We start from the raw sequence: 21410 nt of genomic DNA, 5'->3' as shown, positions 1-21410 counted from the left end.
CAAACAATTTAAAGTGATTATCAGCAATTTACAGTTCTGAAATTAACCTTTTTGCTTTCTCTCTCCACTCCTTCGCTAGCACTGTTCCTTCTACTTTAAATGACCTTATTCCCTTAAACCGAGTTCAGGTTCAGTACAACCATTCAAGACATCTGCAAAGGCCTAATCATTTATTTCTTCTACCTAGGTCTTTCAATGAAATTCTATTCCTACTAAAATACTTAGTAAAAAACGATCTGATGATTAATTAATTTTTATCTTTCTGTCTATACCATAAGAGCCTTGAAACAAAAACTATGTCTTTTTCCTCTTTCTGCTTCTTCCAGTACCTAAACCTTGCTACCAACTAATTATGAGGCCCTGGGTAAGTTCAGGCAGCTTTCGGGGCTTCAGTTTGCTCATACAATAAGAATAGTTCAACTTGATGGTGTCTAATGTCCATACAAACCCAAAAATTCATTGCATGAGGGTAGGTTTTTTTGCTTGGTTTCACTGCTGTATCTTCAATGCCTAGAGCAGGGCCAGGGCCCATAGTAAATACTCAATAAATGTACCTTTGTACTAAATGAGAATGAAATGACGATAGATTAGAGTGGACAACATTTTCTGTACAAAGGTTAATCTGAGAAAATAAGTGTACTGGCTGCCTTTTTCATCCTCAAAAAGCAAAAAAGTTGTAGATTCTACAGAGTGGTTGGTTACTGGTTCTTAAAAAGGAGTCCAGAGGTCCCTTCAGGGAGAACTATAAATGCTCTAAAATCTAAACATGAAACCGTGTGTCTGAACAGTGTAACTTTCCAGAGGAAAAAACATAGCTTCCAAAGTCTTAAAGGAGTTCATGACCTAAAAGAGCTTAAAAGAACTACATAAGCAAAAGAGTATCACTGAAAAAAAACAAAAAAGAGTCCTACTTTCTAGCTACTAAATGTAAACAACAGGACATAACAGAGAAGTAGCAATCTGGACATTATTTTTTAATCTTTTATCACAAAGTTAGACTAGGGAACATCACAAAACTTTAGGCAACTCATCACTACTGTAAGTATTTAAGAATGTCTTAGCCTCTAATGAAATAAAAATCTAGAATACTGCAATTTTACTAGTTCCATACAGTGCAACTGATGTTTAAAAATAAAGGTTCTTTACAACCGTTGATGTGTACCAAAATTTGATAATTTTCCTCAACAATGAAAATACTCAAGCCATCACTAATATGAAATGGTTGCATTCAGTAAAATACAGAGCAGACACAGATTTAGTTCACAGTCTAACCTGTCACAAGTCTCTGTAATTCTAGAGAAAAATTTCTTTCACATGTGTTTCCACGTGTGGCTACCTTATCACACCACATAATGTCAAACTCTATGATAATATAAGGATGAGAGCGTAGCTTTATTAAAGAGAGAAACACAAGATATTCTGAAGAGTTTGAGTGTTTCGTAACTGTTTTCGTCATGAGGGTTCCATAACAAGTTGAAAAGGTGTGACCAAAAGAACTTCTATACTCAAAGTTGGAAACAATATTATAACCCGATTTTCTAGTTTACAAATGTATATAATCATAAGAGCTGTGAGAAAGCCAGAAGTAAAGACATTCATATAATTTATTTAATTTAGCATTTCTCCAATTTCAGTGAGTAGGGAACACTCTCTTTCAAAGTACTGTTTATTACATCAAATATCAGACTAAGGAGTGCTGTTTCAAGGTGAACAGAAGTATCTGACAACAATGAGAAGAATCCTTTATTCCTAGAAGCATGTCACCTTCCTTGTTTTACTCAGGAATTTCCTTCTCTAAAAACAGAACATCATCTAACACATGTCACTGACTAGGAGAAAAGATCATTTAATATAACCCTACTAAAGAAAAAGGTTGTTAATTATAACCATAAACACCAACAACTATACCAATTTCAGAGGTGTAAAAATGTGAAAATAGAAACAGTAAACTATGATTACAAATATTGCTCACCACCACTACTTGGTTCCATAGTTTAGACAGTAAGAGCATGAATAGCAAGAAATAACTGTATTTTCAAAAGATAAGGATACAGTAGTTCAGAGAAGAAAATCTGTTAAAAATGAAACCAGTGGAGGGAAGTAACAAACCAAACAGAAAACATGATGCTACAATTCTAAGCACACAATCAAAACATTGGCAACGGCCTTTTCAAACCACCACAACTTCTCTATTTTCCAAAAGGGTTTCTGCATGTGCTCTGTTTTCACATACTGACCTAATTTCCAGTGATCTTACTCCACTCACTTATTAACTCCAATTGTTCATGAATTCTTTTGGACTTCCCTACATATACAATCTTATCATCTGTGAATAAGTATATTTTTATTTCTCCCTTTTCAATGTTATTTTATTTTACTGCCTTATTGTAATGATTAAACCCTACACTACTGGAAAAAAAAATGACAAGTGTGGGTATCCTTTCTTCTTCCTGATCTCAGGGTGAAATTATTCAGTATTCTACCATTGAATATGCTGGCTGTAGGGGTTTTTTTGCAGCTAATACTGTGTCAAAATTAAGGAATGATCTTTCTGTTCCTAGTTTGCAGAATGTATAATGTGACTAAAGAATTTTATCATGTTTTTTTCTACTCAAATAATCATATGGGGTCCTCCCACCTCTCTCCAACACCTACCCCCCCCCCCCTTTATTTTGTTAATATGGTGAATTAAACTGATTTTGTTGAATTCATATGAGTTAAAAAGTATCACATGATTTGTTGTTAAAATATATATCACTAATACCTCTTACTTCCCAAGGTAAAAGCCAGTAATACCCTCAAAAAACAGAGGTTATAATCCATTAACACCTCCTTATCTTATTTCCTATATAAAATATTACCCTCCATGACTATTAGTACTTGCAAAAAAAAAAGAAAAACAAAAAGAAAAACAGATTTTTCTCATGGGTAAGAATGGAAGGAAAGAAAGTATTTTGTAAAAATTACTTAGTATAAAAGGTTATTACAAATTAAGTCACCCAAGTATTACTTTTTAATAACCAGTACCCAAGTTAAAATCAAATACAAAAGAAACATAGTTAGGATTCTTCACAGCCACACTTACATAAGCTAACTCTCACAGATTTCTAAAGCAGAAATGCTTTCTTTCAAATGTAATAAAAAGACAGAATCTGAGGAGTTATGTATAGGAAGCTTATTAATATATAATTACCATATGGCCAATTTTTATATTAAGTAAATAATCAGCCTTTCAATAAATCTCAATGTTCAGTTATGCTATTCTCTTAAAGCTGCACATAGATGTGTTTTCTATGGCAAAACAGAGCTGGGAATTTTAGTAATAGGAGTTTACTTTAAAGTTGAACTCATCAAATATTTTCAGGGATTAACAATTTGATTTCCTTCAAGAATACCAAGTAGCTTAAAAGAGACAAAGGGATTGAAAATCTTGCAGAGAAATATTTTAGTATCAAAGAAAAATGGTGTAAGTCAGTAATCAATTTCTGCTACAACAGGTTGCTTCCCAGAAAATTCAGCATAGAAAATAATTTTATATAAATCATACTTCTCTGTAAGAAAAATAATCCTGATAATAATCCTGAGTAATTCATGGAAGAATCCTAACAGAGTGCAATCCATTAAAAAAAAAAATTAGTCAATAAGTGATGAAAAAAAAACTATCATAAATGTTCTTAATCTTTATAATAAAGAAGTAAAATTACACAACAAATACAAATTTTAAAAATCAAAGGATTAAATGACTGCATTTTATAGTTAATGAAATAGAAGAGAGACCTGTTCAAGATCATCCAAAATGTCAGCTGCTATATCAACAGCTGAATTCTCTATGACACGCAATGTTCCTTCAATTATGCCACACAATTTTCCTTTTAAAAATTCCATGCAAGGGGAACAAGACATATTTTTAGATTGCCAAAAAAAGAAAGAAAGAAAAAAAAAACTGCTAAGGAACAATAACATCTTATATTGTAAGTATGACATACCTAAAACTGATATGACATAAGCACATCAAATACTCAACTGATTAACCAGTTTGCCTTAGAATTTAGAAGGGCTTTAGGGAGATAATCTGGACAGTCTAAATCTTTTACCAGGATGGGATATGCAGATGCCACTTTTATTCTTCATAAATCTCTCTATAGTAAACAGAGGCCCTCAAACATTATTTCTCTGATCACACTAGTGCAATAATACCTATTTAATAGCTATTACATTAACTTAATCTTTAGCAGTATCAAATAGGTTTCAAGTTTCCTCTCTCAGCCCTCTCACAAAATGCAATCTTAGAATAAAGAAGAATCACTAAAGGATTTACTGGGTGTTGTTTAGAGGAAGGGGATAAAAGTTTACACTTGTGTTCTTATTTCCTTTAACAATGACAGAAGATACTGTTTTGAAACTAGTTATGAGTTTTTCCTGACTTCAACTTAAAAAAAAAATTTAATGATGGGCAGCATTCTTCTATTCTTTCTAATAAGACTTCTCTAAATCACTGACCTCTAAGGATTATGCAGCAAAAACCTTTATGAATTAGAGGAACACAAATAACCAAGAATAAGTAAAAACAGAATGTTATTCTGTAAACAGGTTCAGAGAAAATGACAAAGTTTCATACTTATAAATAATTGCTTTTCTTAAAAGATTCTCTACAATATTTACCAAGCAATTTTTTTTTTTTTCAAAAATAGCCCACTAACATTAGTGGTTTTTCACAAATTCAGTTAGTGGTAACTATGTTAGCAAATTTATACTGTCAATTCCAAACTCTTACACCTTTTAACTAAAGTTATATAAAACATGTTTTAAAAAAAATAAGGAAACCAGTAGCTAATAAACACACTAGAAAAATTTTGTAAAAGCTGTAATTTGCATACTTCAATTTCAGAGACCAAATCTTGACATAAACAGATCCTAAACATAATCAGGGTTTTAGACCTCTCCAGAACTGCTCAGTACTACACTAAGTATAACAGCCCTTATATTGTTTTTTTTTAAATCCTTAGTTATTATTATGGAGAATAAATCTAATTAAAGTAAATATTTAGGTACTGTTAAATTTAGTAGCACAGACTAAGCCACACAAATTCAGAGAAAGAGGGGGCATATATGAAAAAATTTGGAGGTTTCATGGTAGAGGTTAGAGACACTTTCAATCTTTGAAAGAATGACTAGAACTCAGTTAGGTAGAGGGACATGCACTTCAAGAAAACTCCCAACCCAAAAAGAAAAAAGAGGCAGAAACAGCAAGAGACAATGAGCAGAAAAGGGCTCCTTAGGGTAGAAAGGAAGAACTAAAGTAGAGGTAACAGAACCAGAACTGAGGTATGGTAAGTTATGAATCAAGCAAAGCCATTTAGCTGAGAAATAAAAGTTTCTGTAAAGAATTAATATTAAAATAAGTCTGACAGTAGGATGGTGGCAGTATAAACTAGAGGAAGGGGATGCCAGCCCAGAGGCCAGGAACTGAAGGCGGTAGAAAAAGAGAAGTGGACTACAAACACAAGTAAATGACTCTAAGGCTTCCAGACTGCACAATGTGGAAAATGGTGGCAACACTTCCAGATGCGGGGGCTAGGAAGATAAATAAATTTACATGAGAAATAATGTATCATTTTAGGCATGTTATGCCTTAAGTAATGCTGGGGTGCCCAAGAGGAAAATCTGATATACAGAATGAGATTAATATTCAAATTTCCAGAACTGCCCAAGTCTAACACAGTAAAGAAGGAAACTAATACATTGAACAAACAGTGAAGACAGTAGGTCAGGTAGTTCATGGAATGCTTTATTTATCTACAATGTCAGTTTCCTATGTAATCTTTATAATGGAAAGAGCCATGGACTATAAATCCGAGCTCACTAACTCATAGTGTATAGGTCAACCATAAAACTATTTGGACCTTACTTTCCTTTAAGGTAAGAATATAGAAATGAGAAAGATTATCTAGTTCAAATATTCTGTGATTCCACATACCTCAAATAAGACTAAAGATCAGAGCATTCACTCATACTTAAACAGAAAAAAAAAAAAAAACCATTTACACAGAACTATAAGATCAGTCCATAAATGTTCTTAATTTAATCAGAATATGCTCCTCTCATTTAAAAAAAGAAATGACTAACTGTATTACCAGGCTATACACAATAGCTGTTAGTAATAAATAAAAAGCTTATGTACATCATTCTTTTCACTTTACAAAATACTCTTAAATAATTTCATTTAATCTTTATAAAACCCCATGAGTAAGACAAATATTACCATCACCATTTTATTGATGAGAAAAGGGTTCAGAAAGGCTAAGAGCACTGCCCAAAGTCATGCGGGTTAGTAAGTGAAGAGCCAGAGCTCAAACCCAGGCAAAATTCCTAATCATAGCCCTTACTATTAGGCTGTCAGAGTTTTCAAGTTAAAATGTGCAATATTGCTAACGAAAATATAGTAAATAAAAAGAAAAAACAAGAAGAATGGAGGCACAAGGAAATACAGTGAGCGGCAAGTATTAAAATGCTGATGCAAAAAGTAAAAAGAAGTAGGCAAATATCGTTCTTTTCAGCAAATGGAGAGCAAAAAGGTAGGAAAAAATACAGATACTATTAAGAAGCAAGAGTCTGGAACTATGAAAAAAATTAAAAAATTAAGATGCCACCTGAAAACATTTATGAAGCCAAGACACACACATCATGCTATTCTTCTTACCTTTTCAGTTGCTGAAACAGATGGCTTTGATACAAAACCCAACCTGTCCTTCACAGATAACTTAGTTACATTCTAAAAAAATTAAAATGGACATATTCAGTGTTTCCCCAAACATATATTAAGTCTGTAGGGATTTTGAACATTCTGATTCTACTGACATATACTGACTCTATGAGTATACTGATGTTAATAACACAACTTGGGCCTTTTTGCAAAGACAGAGACAGAAAGAAAACGTGCTTGGAAAAACAAACAGTATGCAACATTATTCAATCACAAAAGATTACGATGTAAAATAAGAGGTCTGAATCAGGTGATTGCTTAAGTCCCTCCACTGATATAGAATCATAAATTCTTAGAATCCTATTTTGACAAGCAGAAAATTTGTACATTCTAAATATTAGATTTGAGTAGTTACAATATGTGCTAGCTTTTTGAGCTTAAAGGCCATTCCTTTCTAAAGAATGTTTATATTTTAGGCAAATATACTGAATTTGGTTATGATTTGGGATAGTAGGATTGGAGATTTTTTTTAATACCTAACCATTTACCAATTTACATTCTGCAGGTTTTTATAAAATCTCAGTAACTTACTCTTCAAGAATAAGGTGGCATCCATTAGCTAAGTAGGATACTACATCCTAACCATTTTACACAGCAAATATTGAAACATCTGTAGACAAAGGAAAGCTAAGTTTCAGAGACTAAGGGTGTAGAAACAAGAAATTGCCACTCAAGTGTGGAAGGGAGTGGGAAGGGAATGACATATAGAGAAGAGAATTTGAGAGTCAGGAATAAGTGATGCAAACTTCTGAGAGAGCTGCATAAGTAACTTGAAGGTTTAAGCCTTCCCTTCCCAAACGCTTTTTAGTCCAGTCTATCGCATAATTATCTCTGGAACAGAATTCTAGTTTAAGTAAAAGATGATGGGAAAAACAAGATTCAATGTACTATACTTTTCAGGCAGTTTTGCTGGAAAATATCTCTTCTATAAAGTGAAAGAAAACTCTTATCTCATAAATAAGTATCAACTAGAGAAAAGAACTTAAGATTCAAATATTACAGAAAAAGTAGATTGTGAATATATTATGGTGATGGTAAAAAAAAAATTTACAGGTGGGGTTTAAATATATATAGACCATCATATTTCTGTATTAAAAAAAAAAAATATATATATATACACACACACACACACAATTAACTGAAATTCAAATCACCAAGGGAAACTAATTTATGGAGAACCTACTACGTGCCAGACACAATGAGACTTTTTTCTCACTCACCTGAGGAAGGTCTGAACTGGCACTCTGGGCTTCTGCTGGTTCAATAGTACTTGAAGGTACTGGACCCAACCGCTCTTTGACTGACTGCTTCACTACAGGCAAAATGGGCTGCTGGACTAAAGGCTGCATTACCTCAGAACAAGAAAAATATGTTAAACAAGCTGATTAGTTCTTGAGCATGGGAAGTATTTTGTTACCAAGTTGCCCATGCAAAGAAAGTTTCAAAAGTACAGCTTATTATCAAAACCTAACTGCCTTCCAAATTCCTTCACTTACGTATATAGATACTCACTGATAAAGTAAAGGAAATAGTAGAATCTACCCTTCACTATCTTTTGTCTCTCTCTTTTTTACTTAACAGGAGAAAGTTAAATTGAGAAACAAATTGCTATAATACACCTCTGCACACAGTCAATCTAACTTTACATATTGATTGACTCACTGATCGAAAGAGAAAGAAAAAGAGAAGGAGGGAGGGAGGGAAGGATTTCCAAGGTGAACCCACAGTCTTGAGTTTCTGGAATACGCAGAGCTACCATGTACTGGACTATCTCCCACCCACCAGGGACTGTTCTATGTGCTTTACACATATCATCCTACAATTACCTAAACTAGGAATTTCTGTCATAACAAAATGAGAGAACAGGTTAGAGAAGTTATGTGACTTCCTCAATATATACAGTTAATGGTGTGGAGCCAGAATCTGAACTCAAGTCTTCCTGACTGCAGGGTCTCTGCTTTTAAAAGAAACACTATGCCAAGAGCTTTCTAAGAAAAGCATTTAATTTCACACAAATTTCTCTTACCTTTGGAGAAGTAGTTTGTAACTGCTGGGTGCTTCCTTCTCTGTGCCAATAAACCTTAATAAAGCGATTGTTTAGCACTGCTTCTGTACTTGATATTGCTTTCTTTGCTTCTTCATATGTTGCAAATTGGATAAGGGCACCTTCAGGATCACCATTATAGGCAACCTAAAATTTTAAATATTAAGAATAGTGAATTTGCAAATAAATCTATTGATTCACACAGCAAAATTTCCCCCAAAATGAAATGCTGGTCCTTCCAAGTAAGATTATATCTTTACACTTCTTTATATCTAGATTATTACCATAGTCTACTTTCACTCTAGAAGAAACGGCAACTGAGGACTACTCAAAGTGGAAAAGGAGCCTCCTCTATGTAACACTTAGTAGAGAATGCTCACTGCACAAATGCTTTATATAAGCATTAAAAATATTGCACTTTTTACCCCCAATATTAATACTATGAGAAATAATCCCTAAGTCAATGAGTGATGTGACCAACATCCAGGGTCAGGAGAGGGCAGTAAACTACTTTGAAAGGGGGTCATCTCTAAATAAAAATTACAGAAAAATCCACCTGTAAAATTATCCAAATTGGTAATTCTCACAAAAATATTCCCAAGACTACAACAAAATTTAAAGGGGGTGATAAAAAGACCTACATAACAACAGCAAGAATCACATTTTACACATAAGGAAACTCTGAGACTCAAAGAGTATGTGATTCTGTAGACCCATACAATGAATAAGTTGTAGGATACAAGCCTGTTCAGTGTTTAATTTCCTGTTCTTTCAATAACAGCAGTACTTTCCAAAGTGTATTATTTGAACTTCTAGTGGTGTGAAGCAATGCAAAACAGAGGTTAAGCACATAGACACTAATCAAACTACCTGGCTCCAACCCTGACTGCTACTCTCACAGGAGCATGAGCAAATTACTTACTCTTTCTGAGTCTACACTTCTTCTTCCATAAGTGGGATAACAACACCCATTCCGTACGTGTTAAGAATTAAATTCAGGGAAAATGGAGTGTATGTGTGTTTATGTATATTTATAGTAAGTATTTAATAAATATTAACTATAAGGATATAACTATATATTAGGTAGCATTTTAATAATTATCCATTTATTGGAATTTAAAACATCAATTTCACCAATATGGTTAATTAGAATAAAGCTAAAGGGTTTTCTAAACTAATTTTTTAAAACACATGTTTTATAAATAATAATGCAGGTAGTATATAGATATGGAAAAAGGAACAACAGATAAGATACCAACCTCACTAGTAACTGAAGAAATGCAAACTGAAACAATAGTGAGATAACATGTTTTGACTCTCAGCTTTACATTTTTTTTAAAAATTAATATTACCAGTGTAGTTAATTGTGAAAGGAAAAGAATATTCTGAGAATTTTTTAATGTTTAGGTCTAAATGTGGTAGATCAAACTGAACTGCCATAAAAGGATATTTAGAGATATTCAAGATAAAGTAAACTACTATGAATACTAGGGGTCCATATAATTTTAAATACATATAAATTTTTACGTCTGCATACTGATTTATAGGTAGATACATGCTCACAGAAATAAAAAACAAAAAATCCAAAGTAACACATGGTAAACTGTTAACAATCATGTAATAATATCATGGGGACAAATGGGGAGAAGAATGGGAGGGATATAAAGCTGAAAACATTTCCTTTAAATTCTATATAAATCTCTATTACTCCATCCCAAGTAAGCATGTATTTTTTCATCTATTACTTTAAAAATATTATTTTTTAAATGGCAAGAACAAAATTTTCCAAACTATCAACTTAAGCTGTACTCTCTAACATTTACTCTTGTTTTTATCAGATTATGGGAAATAATTATTTCAATTGAAAAGAATGTCATACAAACTGGAAAAGAAGCTTAACATTATTTTGCCACTTTCAACAAATCACATAATGTAAACTCAATAGTAAATAACCTCACAAGTAACATACTCTTAAGCCAAGGTCTAATTTTAGGTGAAATCAAATACAAATTACACTGATATTTACCTTGAAAGAAGTTCAAAAGTGGCAAAGGAAAATGTAAATGTTTAAACTATGGATTACATGGTTATTCAGGCCCCGAAAGTATCTGTTAAATGTGTCCCATCATAAAGGTGGCAAAAATAAACCTGCCTGAAGCATTCTGCAAAAGTGCTTTTAAGAAACTGAGGAAATGAAAACTACTGTAAGATTAGATTTTACCAGTGTGGTTATTTAACTTCATTGTAATTTTATGATAACCTCTATTAGGTAAAAAGCATATAATAATATGACCAATCAAAATTGCCTTCTGAAAGTAAAATGTTATTCAAAAATCACACATTTTTCTAAAATATAAAGTTCCATTTCATATCCAATTTTCCAGATTTAGAGTATTACCAAATTTTTCATAATATTTCTTTTTACAAAAGTATTTTTCTTGCCAGTTTAAGGTTCCCTCCCTAAATAATTAAGCAAAGACAACAGAAACCACTTCATAGCTCTTACCTGTAAATTAACCAAGGTTCCAAATCGACTAAAATGCTCATTAAGTTTGCTGATATTATTTAACTCTGGAGGAACTTTTCTAAGTTCAAGTTTGGTATTTTCGTTTCCAAACTGAACCTTTTTCTGGAAGCCTGGACTGTTTGTTCTATTAAAATTTGGTCTGTAACAAAAATCAAGTTAATTAATACATTCGTTTATAAATCCTGATCTCTATCAAATACAAAGGAATAAAGCTTTACAACTTAAGTTCAATATTTTTTCAAAACTGAAATTTCTAGTTGATAAAGGAAATTTAAATTTTTTCCTCAAAAAATGAAGTTTCCAAATTAGTAATGTTCACATCTTTCATGGAAGCCATGTGAGAAGGGTTCTTGCATATCATTTTTGTTCCTTTCCACTTTCCATTCCACTCCTACTTAAAATTTTTAGCAGGAAAGGTCTTCGCACCCTTTTTCAGTTAATTTGCGTATATTACCTTTGGCCGCTTTTGCAAAAGCTAGGTACTGAAATACTTCCTATTTTAAAACATTGATTAAAAGCAAGAAATGACTGTCCAAACTTCTTTCCAACTTGGAAAAAAAAAATGTTGAAACTATAGACCAAACATTTGACACTTGAAAAATGGGGCACAATTGTGGCCCAGGAAGGCTGCACTGCCTGCCTTTTAAATCAGAGAATTAAAAGATTGTTTTCTAACTCTTAAATAGTAATTGCCCACGTGCTAAAGTCTCCTCCCAGAACCGATCCATCCTTCCTTCCCTAACAGTGGGCTCATGACTATCCTTTATATAGCTAGTATTCGACAACATCTCTAAGTTAAGGGGTGCGGTTTTTTTTTTTTTGGAGGTGGAGGGAGGTATAAATAGGACAAATTGTGTGCTCAACCACCACATCATTTCTGTAAAAAAGCTCCTTCCAAGTACAGACAACTAACTTACACATTTTTAGAAAACAATTACTATATATTTCAGTTGGGGACTGCCTACAAAACAAATTTTATTTTGAAAGAGAACTGTCACAGTAATACTGTAACTACCCTAAAAAAATCACTGCACAATAAAATTCTTCCATTTTCCCTGCCAGCTTACTTATCAAACCATGTCTTCTTTGTAGGAACTCCAGGCTCCCCAGAACCAATGGTTCTTTTCCTTGACTCTGAATCCACTACTATCCTCATACTGCTTTTATTAGGAGGCTTTTCTGTTTGAAAAAAAAAGAAAGAAAAGCATAGATTAATATTTTGTTAATCATAGCCACTTCCTTAACTTTGGATTAAAAATAAACTTCTGGCTTTCCATCCAAATACACAATTTGGAAGAAAGAGAAATACACATCTAAATATAGTAATCTAAGAAATTTTTAACTCAGACTGAATTCCTTTCACACCCAATTGAAGAAGAATCAGTAATTCTCACATGTCAAATTAATAACAAATAAATCATCCTGGGGCTGAGTTTATAGTTTTGAAATCAAATGCACAATCTACAAGATTCAAAATTAAACACTATTCCAATGACCTTTAAGAACTGATAGCTTAAGAGTTGTGACTGAAATGAGTTGCTTATGTAAACATCAGTATATTAATATAATAAAATCATGCTAAATTTAAAAAGGTAAAGATTCAAGACTGAAATGCAGTGCAAAAAATATCTGCTCCTTTCAACATTTTACATACACTTAGATGGAGTGTCACAAATATAGAACTACATTTTATCTGTTATTCCCAAGTGACACCAAAGTTTAAAACATGCTAAACTTAGTCCACACAGAAAAATGTATTTTAAAATTCCTTTTTTAAAGATGGATTAATTGATTGTATAAATCATACCCTAAGTATTTCTAAACACATAACTAAAAGAACTTAGGATCTGTTTCAGCACACTCTCTTTCATGGCTATAACTATAACCTCCACGCAGATTTTCCTACCAAATCTGTTCTTCCTCTCAGTGAATGATATTATCATTTGCCCAATTATCCAGAGCAGAAACCTGGTATCATTCATTCTACCCTCTCCATTACCCCCATTCTAAGTCCCCAAATTCGGTAACTTACAAGTGTTGTCAGTTCTTTCCACTAAACTTAAATCTTTTACTTCCCATTCTTAATACCTAGACCAGCTACTATCATCTCTCTTCCAGAATTTTTCAAATGCCTTTAATTGGCCTCAGATCTCTCCTCACCATCTCTTACTCCCTCTGTTCCAATCAAAAAGTTCTTCCAGTTTCTCAAAAGTATCACAGAGTGTATGTGCTTTATCTACCCTCTTTCTCTGGCTAATTCTGACTTATGCTAAATCTCCACAGCAGATCAGGTGGTAGCATCCAGTATTTGGCAATGCAGATATTCACAGTGCCAGTTACAGTCTCTCTGCCCAGTGGTATCTTCACAGGACCAGTTCTGCAAAAGAATTTTTGACCTTATTCCTGCATCTCAAGTCTGGTTCACTAAAGAGCCTTTGAGCTATTCAGTATCCTTTTTTACTTAAATATGTTCTTTACCTGAAGGGTTACTAAGACAGGCAGTGATGGGTTCACTCCAACTCATATTCTCTCATTCATATTCTCTTTCATTATTATTTATTTAAAAGCAGAAGTGTTAAAACACACAGAAGTAAGTTCCTCTTGGTATACTACTAACAAATGTGTCTATTAGTTATATACACTGGTTTTTTCCCCCTGATATGCTTTTAATAAATTGTTTTTCTGCTTAAAATTTTCAGCACTGGTTTTGTTGATGGCAAGCGGAAAACTACTTAGCCCTTCTTCCTACCTAAATCCAATCAAGGGAATATCTGTCAACTTCTCTACCTGTTTAGAAATCTAGAAAGAACAATTATCAGAGCCTCTAGGTCACTTCTATATTAGTAATTCCAAAGCACAAAAAGGCCTAAAGTTTTTTCATTTGTTTAGTAACAATAATTCCCTATGAAGTTTAAAGTATGAAGCATAAAAATATAGTTATCACATACTAGTAGCCTATGACAAATCTAAATTAGGCCATCTAGAGCCTATAAGAAATGTATAATAACAATATCATAAACCTCTAATTATGTATATGTCACAATCCAGACCAGTAAATTTCAAATCAAATGGGCAAAAGATAAGAACATTTTGGGGGAGGAGAACTGAAAAAGATAAGGAAATAAAAGTACAGGTAATCCTCAATTTAAATGGTTTGCTAAATCAGCTGTCTGGTACGTAAAAACAATGTTATTAATGGAGAATATATTCCTAAACCAGCTTACAAAAACAGCATACATTGTCTAAAGAACAGTACTAAAATAATCACTATGTACAATGATTCTATGGGAAAAGGCATTCAAATTTCTAAGCAGGCATACCAAACACTTATCTCTCAACAAAGCCATTTCCTGTAACTTGTAAATACATGCATGTGAAGCTGAAATTACCATAACTCCAACTTCTACATGCATATGCAAGGTGTTTGATCCTTCCTTTTCTCAATCACCAACAAAAAACTGGCCTAGAATTGGGATGGGACTAATAAATAATGATCTATAGTGGCATACATTTATGCCAACCCAAAGCAGCAAGGTGAGATATAATTTGATGTTGACGGTTCCAGTAAGAGCAAGGAGTACTGGTATAATGAAAAGAAAATAAATGCTAAGTAGTGACCCAAAGAAAGAAGGGGTTTCCTCTGAACCAGCCAGGTAGGCGAGAGCTCAGGAGATAAGTAAACACCATGAACAGCCACAATCTTAAGTGGCTACTTTTCAATTACAAGCAATCATATTATCTCTTACCACAGAAACTGTTAAAAAACTTTTTATCTGATGTTGTTGTTGTTGTTAATGATAGTTATTAGAACGACTCAAGGAGAATTTAAAAGGTGTGGGGAAAAGGGGCATCTATGTGAAATGTTGTTCTGTAGTCTCAGAGGATATAAATTAAATTGGGTATGAATTTAAATGTTCCTCATATCCATCACAAAAAGTTCTCTGAACACTCAAGGTAGATGTTCAGAATCTGAAAGTTTCTAATGAACAACAACAAAGTTCAAAGTGTAGGTAGATACAAGCTTACTAAATAAACCACATTAGGTATTGCCTGTTATTTAAATAAGTTGGACTTTTATTCACAATTGATAATGCATGATTTTTTACTAGAAAAAAAAGATAGCAAGGAAAGATTGGGAAAAAATGGGATTTTAAAGTTGGCTAAAGTAGTCAGGGGAAAAGATTTCTTTTTATTGGCCAATATAATGTCTGACAATCTCTCATTTCCCTATAACAAATATTATCTGTAGCAAATGCTCCATCTTTCAAATGACTATGAACTTTCCCTCCTCTGAACCTTCATACCACTTTGCACATTTTGTGTAGCAATTTTCCTGCCCTGGCTTGTGTCAGTCTAAATTCTGTCTTCTCCCATTTCAAAATTGTATCAAAATGTCTATCTCCTCTAAGAAAAGTTTAAAAACTAATGAGTCACTTTCTAAAACACAATTTTTTTGCATAAAACATAAGCAAACCAATATCAAATCCTAACATGTCAAAAGTAAACAAAAATAAAATACGTATCAAGCATTAAGCTTGCAGAGCTAATTTCATTATCTAAACTACAAAAGAAACTGTCTTTAGGAATTAAAGCATTACTCTTAAGAGTTCAATAAATTAACCAATTAAGACTGTAAACAATAGAATATACCCACAGAATAAGTACTTTTAGGAGATTCCTCTCCACTTGGATGGTAGAATAAAATGTCACTAGCGCACAAATAGGGTACCGCACATTACCTTCTCTCACTGAGACCACAGGATCCAAGGAACAAACATACCACTATTCTGTATTCAACTTCAATAAACACAGGACTCACTGTTCTTTATAAATGTTTTCCATTCTTGAGATTATGAAAATGACAAGGAGATAAGATTTATCATAGTACCTCTGGGTGGCAAATCCATATCTCCTGATGTTAGTCCTATCAAGTTAGGCCTCTGTGCATGCACTCTGTGTCTATACATAGGTCTGGAAGTATTTGTTATGCTTGGGGCTTCAGGATTGTAGCCATCTGTGTCATATGTATCTGGTAATACAAAAACTGTAATTAAAAAACAATTATAAAACTCCACTTGGTAATTTTTTATATTGATAAGAGAAAAAGTATACCATATAACATGTTACTAATTCATAACTAATGTTTTACTATATACATTAAAAATCAGTTTAAAAAAATAAAATGTTATTAAAAAGTAAAAACTTAGTTTTTTAAAAATCATAACTGATGACTTACATTTAATGTACATTCACCATGTCTACATTTTATTCCACATAATTTTAGTGGAAAAGACCTAATAGAGCGATTCATTCTCTAGACATTTTTTAATTCCTCATCTAAAACTCTTCTCTAAAATTATATAACATTATTAATATAGAGAGGGCCAAAACTGCACCTGCAGTAAAAAGAGAAGGTGGAGCAGGAGGAGGCTGGTGATGAATGCCAGTTGTTACTACAGTAGGAACAGAACTGGTTGCAGAGTTTGGGGGAGCATCCATGCCGGATGGCTGCAAAGGAGGAAGTGGAGGTGGTGGTCCTGTCAAAACCAAAGAATAAGAAATATCATCTGAAAGCAAACAAATAAAATAAGTTACTGTATATCCAAACATGGTAAGTCTCATTTATCAGTCAAACTGTAATACCTACAAATACCAAACTCTTACAACTGTACTGGTTTTCTAGGGTAATATATTCTTTTAATGTATTCCAAAACAGGTCTGTTTTAAGCCATAAAGGACTACAGGCAGCTGGGATTCATTAGGGAAGTGTGTAATTCAGCGTCACCCCAAACCACAGTAAACCATAGGTCTGGCGTAGCCTGCAAGGTAGGGGTATATTCCAAATGGGAGCATCTTGCTCTTAGTTTCTAGCAGACATCTACAGGTTAACTTAAGATACTTTTAACAAAAGCAAGCATCAAACTGTTAACTTCTATAAAAAACTATGAATGGATAGACATTAAGTAGAGGCAAACATATTTACTTACCTGTGACAGGTGGTAGACTGGGTGGTAAGGGGCCTGGTGGTGGCACTGGAGGTCTCAGATTCACAGGTGGGGGTGTAAGAATTGGTGGAGGGGGAGGGAGTCCGGGAGGAGGTGGTCCTTCAACAACAGGAGGCTGTGCGGGGAAAGGCAGCATACCAGGAAGATTCACGTCTTCTACAACTACCGGGTCACTGCCATGATCAAAGGGGCACATGTCTCCTCTCATACAGAAGCCCTTTTCTGTGAGGAAGAGTTAGAAAGAAATACGAAAAGTGTTAGACATATACATTTTCTCTAAGTTAACAAAAGTTAAGACATTTGAAAAACAGGAATGTTTTTGAAAAATTTTTGAAAACTAGGCAAGTGTAAGTAACCATATCACAAGAGCTACCTTCTAACTTCCAGTAGTATAAAATACTTATCAAGTGGTAATACAGCTAACATACACACTAAAAAAACATATCACCAAATTAAAATGAGTATACTTAGCTCTCAAGGTGATATAAAACCTAAAATTTTTGTTAGATTTTTACCATTAGAAACATTTCCTTTATTTAAATCTCTCACTTAAACATTCAGAATACTGCAACTACAATTTTAACACAATTTACAAAACTTTTACAGGCAAACCTCAAGAGTCTTCAATTCATTAATAAAAGTATTACAAAGGTGATATTCACATTTCTATGTTCTACTGACATGCCAATAACTACTGATTTCTAAAGAAGTAAGTTTTGTCAAGAATGTTTCAGTAGCCAATTGCCTGATAAATAACTCAGTAGATACTACTCCTGTTTGGTAAATTCCAAAAATATATTAAGACTTAAGCACAAAGAAAGACTACCTTCAAATTGATATTTAACAGTCAGTGGGGACAATGCAGACTTCAATAATACACTGAGGAATTATGAAGTGCTTAAAACTAATTTCCTACTATTTTCAATAGGTTAACTCTGAGTAACTGTGTGTAACTTAAATTTACAGAATTTAGTCAGCTGGAAATATTAATTCAAGACTTCATGAAGTAGCTGAGAGGCTTACCATCATAGTCTCTACACCGTTTCTTTGGCATTGGTGGTCTTACATATGAGTTATGGTCCACTTGGTCTTCATGAAATTCAGACCAACTTTCGGTAGTGTTATTACCATGATGAGTAGGAGCAATTACTGTAATAGTGCTGCTCAAAGTAGGTACAGGGTAGTGGCCAGATGAAATGTTAGGTACCGAAGAGACTGGAGTATAATTGTTTTCTAATGGATCTGCTCTATCCAGGTCGTATTTAGGTTTTACCAGGTCCCTTTCTGCAACAAAATATAAATGACTTATAAAACTATACTCTGTTTTTAAAAAGTCTCAAATCTAAGAAATAGATATTTTTGCTAAACAAAGAAAAAGGTCAAATTTTACACAATTGTTCTTTTAAAAATTATTCAATGAATACACCATATTCCAAGACAAGCTATTTCTTTTCAATATGACCTAAAAGACCACACATAAAGTTGCTGTACTTAATGAGACTTTTCTTAGAGTTTTATTTGTAGAAAAGGGACTTTTTATTTTCTTCATTGCAATCTTAGTATGCGTAACTTCAGCCAACAAAATAAAATATGCAGTAAAGTATGGTTACTTTTTCTGTGATAAACATTTAGCTGTCATCCATCTAAAGGTCCTAGCATGGCTTTTTTAAGTGAACACTATTCACTGAAGACAAGAATGGATGAGTAAGGAAGAGAAAGAAAAAGGAGTTCGTAATAAACATGAACGAAAAAATTAAGTGGGCTAATGAAAGAGAATTTACCAAGGGAAGAGAACTAAGATATTAAGGAGATCAGGTAAGTGAAGCAATGTGCAGAAAGACCTAGTGTATCTAGATCAAAGGGGAAAAAAACTCTAAGCAAAGAGTAACAGAGAAATACAAGGTTTATACAAAGGCCACAAATTTTCTAAAGACTAAAGATAACTATACGATAAAGGTCACGAGGCAGTAAAAATCTCAGCTTGAGTAAAGGTGTTTTACTCTAAGGAGTTTTAGTTGTTTTACTGCCTGCAACGTATTCCTCTCAGGAATACATCAGAAGAAAAATTATACATGTTGGAAATGACATACTCTTGCAAACATACACATCCAAAATGAAAATTTTTAATTGTTTATACATATTGGAAATGAAAATTTTTAATTGTTTTCAGTTTTGAGGTCTGATATATAATAAACTGAACATATTTAAAATATACAATTTAGTGAATTTTGATCTATGTATACACCTGTGAAACCAAACATGATTAAAATAATGTACATACTGTGCATACTCATCACCCCAAAAAATATATCCTTGTGCCCCTTTATGATCCACCCCTCCTTAACTCCATCCCAGGCAACCACTGATTTGTTTTTTGTCATCACAGACTAGTTTGCATTTTCTAAGTTTTCTCTCTCTCTCTCACACACACTCTTTTGTGTGACTTCTTCCACTCAGCATAACTATTTTGAGGTTTATTTATTTTGTTGCATATATCAATAAGAATTAAAGTCTCCTTTTTATCTTTTCTACAGGTATACCACAATTTGTTTCTCCATTCACCTATTGATGGACCTCTGGGTTATTTCTAGTCTTGGCTATTACAAATAAGGCTGTCACAATCATCTGTGTATGTCTTTTTGTGGAGATACACTTTCATTTCTCTTAGGTAAACACCTAGGAATGGAATGGCAGGGCCATTTGGTAAGTGTAGCCTAACATTCTTAAGATACTGTCAAAGTATTTTCCAAAAAGTTCCAGTTTATCTCCATCCTTACCTACTCTAGGTAGCTGATGGGTATGAAGTGGTAATTCGTTGTTTTAATTTACACAAAATCTTTTAAAGAAATTTTTAAAAATCATCACTTGCCTGGACCACAAAATATATCAAAACAGAAAAAAATGAAGATAACAATGACAATATAAAAAAATTTTTAAAACTCTCAAATACAAAATTTTTTTCACAATAAATGCCAACCAAAACATACGTATATATGGATTATTTACCCCTGCTTCGTGTCCTGCTTCTGCTTCTAGTCCTGCTTCTATCCCTATCCCTGTCACGAAGCCTCTCTTTACTCCAGCTTCGACTCCGACTCCTGCTATAACTGCGACTTCGCCCTCGTCTTCTATTGTACCGGTCTCTGTACGAATCTCTTCGAGGAGGGTTTCGATCATAATCTCTTTTTCGAGAACGATCATCTTTCTTCCTCTCATCACGACTTCTAAAAAGATATACAATCACTTGTATGAAAATAATTTCTAAGTGGATACAAGAAAAACTCCAATTAAATGCAAAAGTCCTATTTATTCTTGTAACATTATGATTCTTTACCCCACCATCAGAATACAAATAAAGGAAACTCAAACAACTGAAAAACTGAACATCATCAATTTAAGTACTCTAAAATCTCTTTAAAGGAAAAAAAATTCTTTTGAAGTACTAATTCTTAGTTTTATACACAAAGGTATCTATACATTAAAGCATCTGTACATACATCCTATAGTGTGTATATATATATATATTGTCTTGTACACAGTCTCATACTTAAAGGTATATATCACATGTATTGCACTCTAAATGCTTTTGAAGCCTTAATGGGAAAAATAATTTACTCACAGTAAAGGGAAACTTTGTACTAAAAAAGATCTCACATTAAGATTTCACTGGGAGCAGGGTGGGTATAGCTCAAGTGGTAGAGTGCATGATTAGCATGCATGAGATCCTGGGTTCAATCCCCAGTACTTCCTAATTACTGCCCCAAACCACCAAAATAAAATAATTAAATAATACAATAATAAATAAGTAAAATATTAAAAAAAGAAACTTCATTAGAATTTAAAGTTAGAAATAGAAATAATAACTAACATATGTCAATCACTGTTCTAAATCTCACTCTAGGACCTACAAATCTCACCCAGATATTCTTGGTAGAAAAAGATAGTTACACTTTCCTAGACCAATAAAACAGTAGATATTACTTTCCCCTACGTAAAAGAAAATCAAGTCTAAATATTCATATAAAAGATAACCAATGTCTAAACATTGAACATAGTTCTAAGAATCAATTA

General features: G+C 33.1%; 1 protein-coding gene across 19 annotated transcripts in view; it reads right to left on the bottom strand.

Moving 5' to 3' along the window:
* The window catches only part of RBM26 (RNA binding motif protein 26), a 74476-nt gene that overhangs the window by 25250 nt on the left and 27816 nt on the right, over window positions 1-21410 (bottom strand). For 9 of the 19 annotated variants that reach the window (XM_064493035.1, XM_031466168.2, XM_031466171.2 and 6 more), the window contains exons 5-14: window positions 20346-20563; window positions 18363-18623; window positions 17322-17561; window positions 16731-16901; window positions 16223-16378; window positions 12402-12513; window positions 11314-11473; window positions 8790-8954; window positions 7984-8115; window positions 6701-6772 (exon numbers count right to left, since the gene is read on the bottom strand). In XM_064493035.1, the coding sequence (XP_064349105.1) occupies window positions 6701-6772; window positions 7984-8115; window positions 8790-8954; window positions 11314-11473; window positions 12402-12513; window positions 16223-16378; window positions 16731-16901; window positions 17322-17561; window positions 18363-18623; window positions 20346-20563 (1687 nt within the window). The remainder of the gene's footprint in view (window positions 1-6700; window positions 6773-7983; window positions 8116-8789; window positions 8955-11313; window positions 11474-12401; window positions 12514-16222; window positions 16379-16730; window positions 16902-17321; window positions 17562-18362; window positions 18624-20345; window positions 20564-21410) is intronic. The other 10 variants (XM_064493038.1, XM_064493039.1, XM_064493040.1 and 7 more) reach the window with 10 other exon arrangements.

Source organism: Camelus dromedarius, chromosome 13, assembly GCF_036321535.1.
Source record: "Camelus dromedarius isolate mCamDro1 chromosome 13, mCamDro1.pat, whole genome shotgun sequence".
Lineage (NCBI taxonomy): Eukaryota > Metazoa > Chordata > Mammalia > Artiodactyla > Camelidae > Camelus > Camelus dromedarius.
This window is presented reverse-complemented; position numbering and strand designations above follow the sequence as displayed.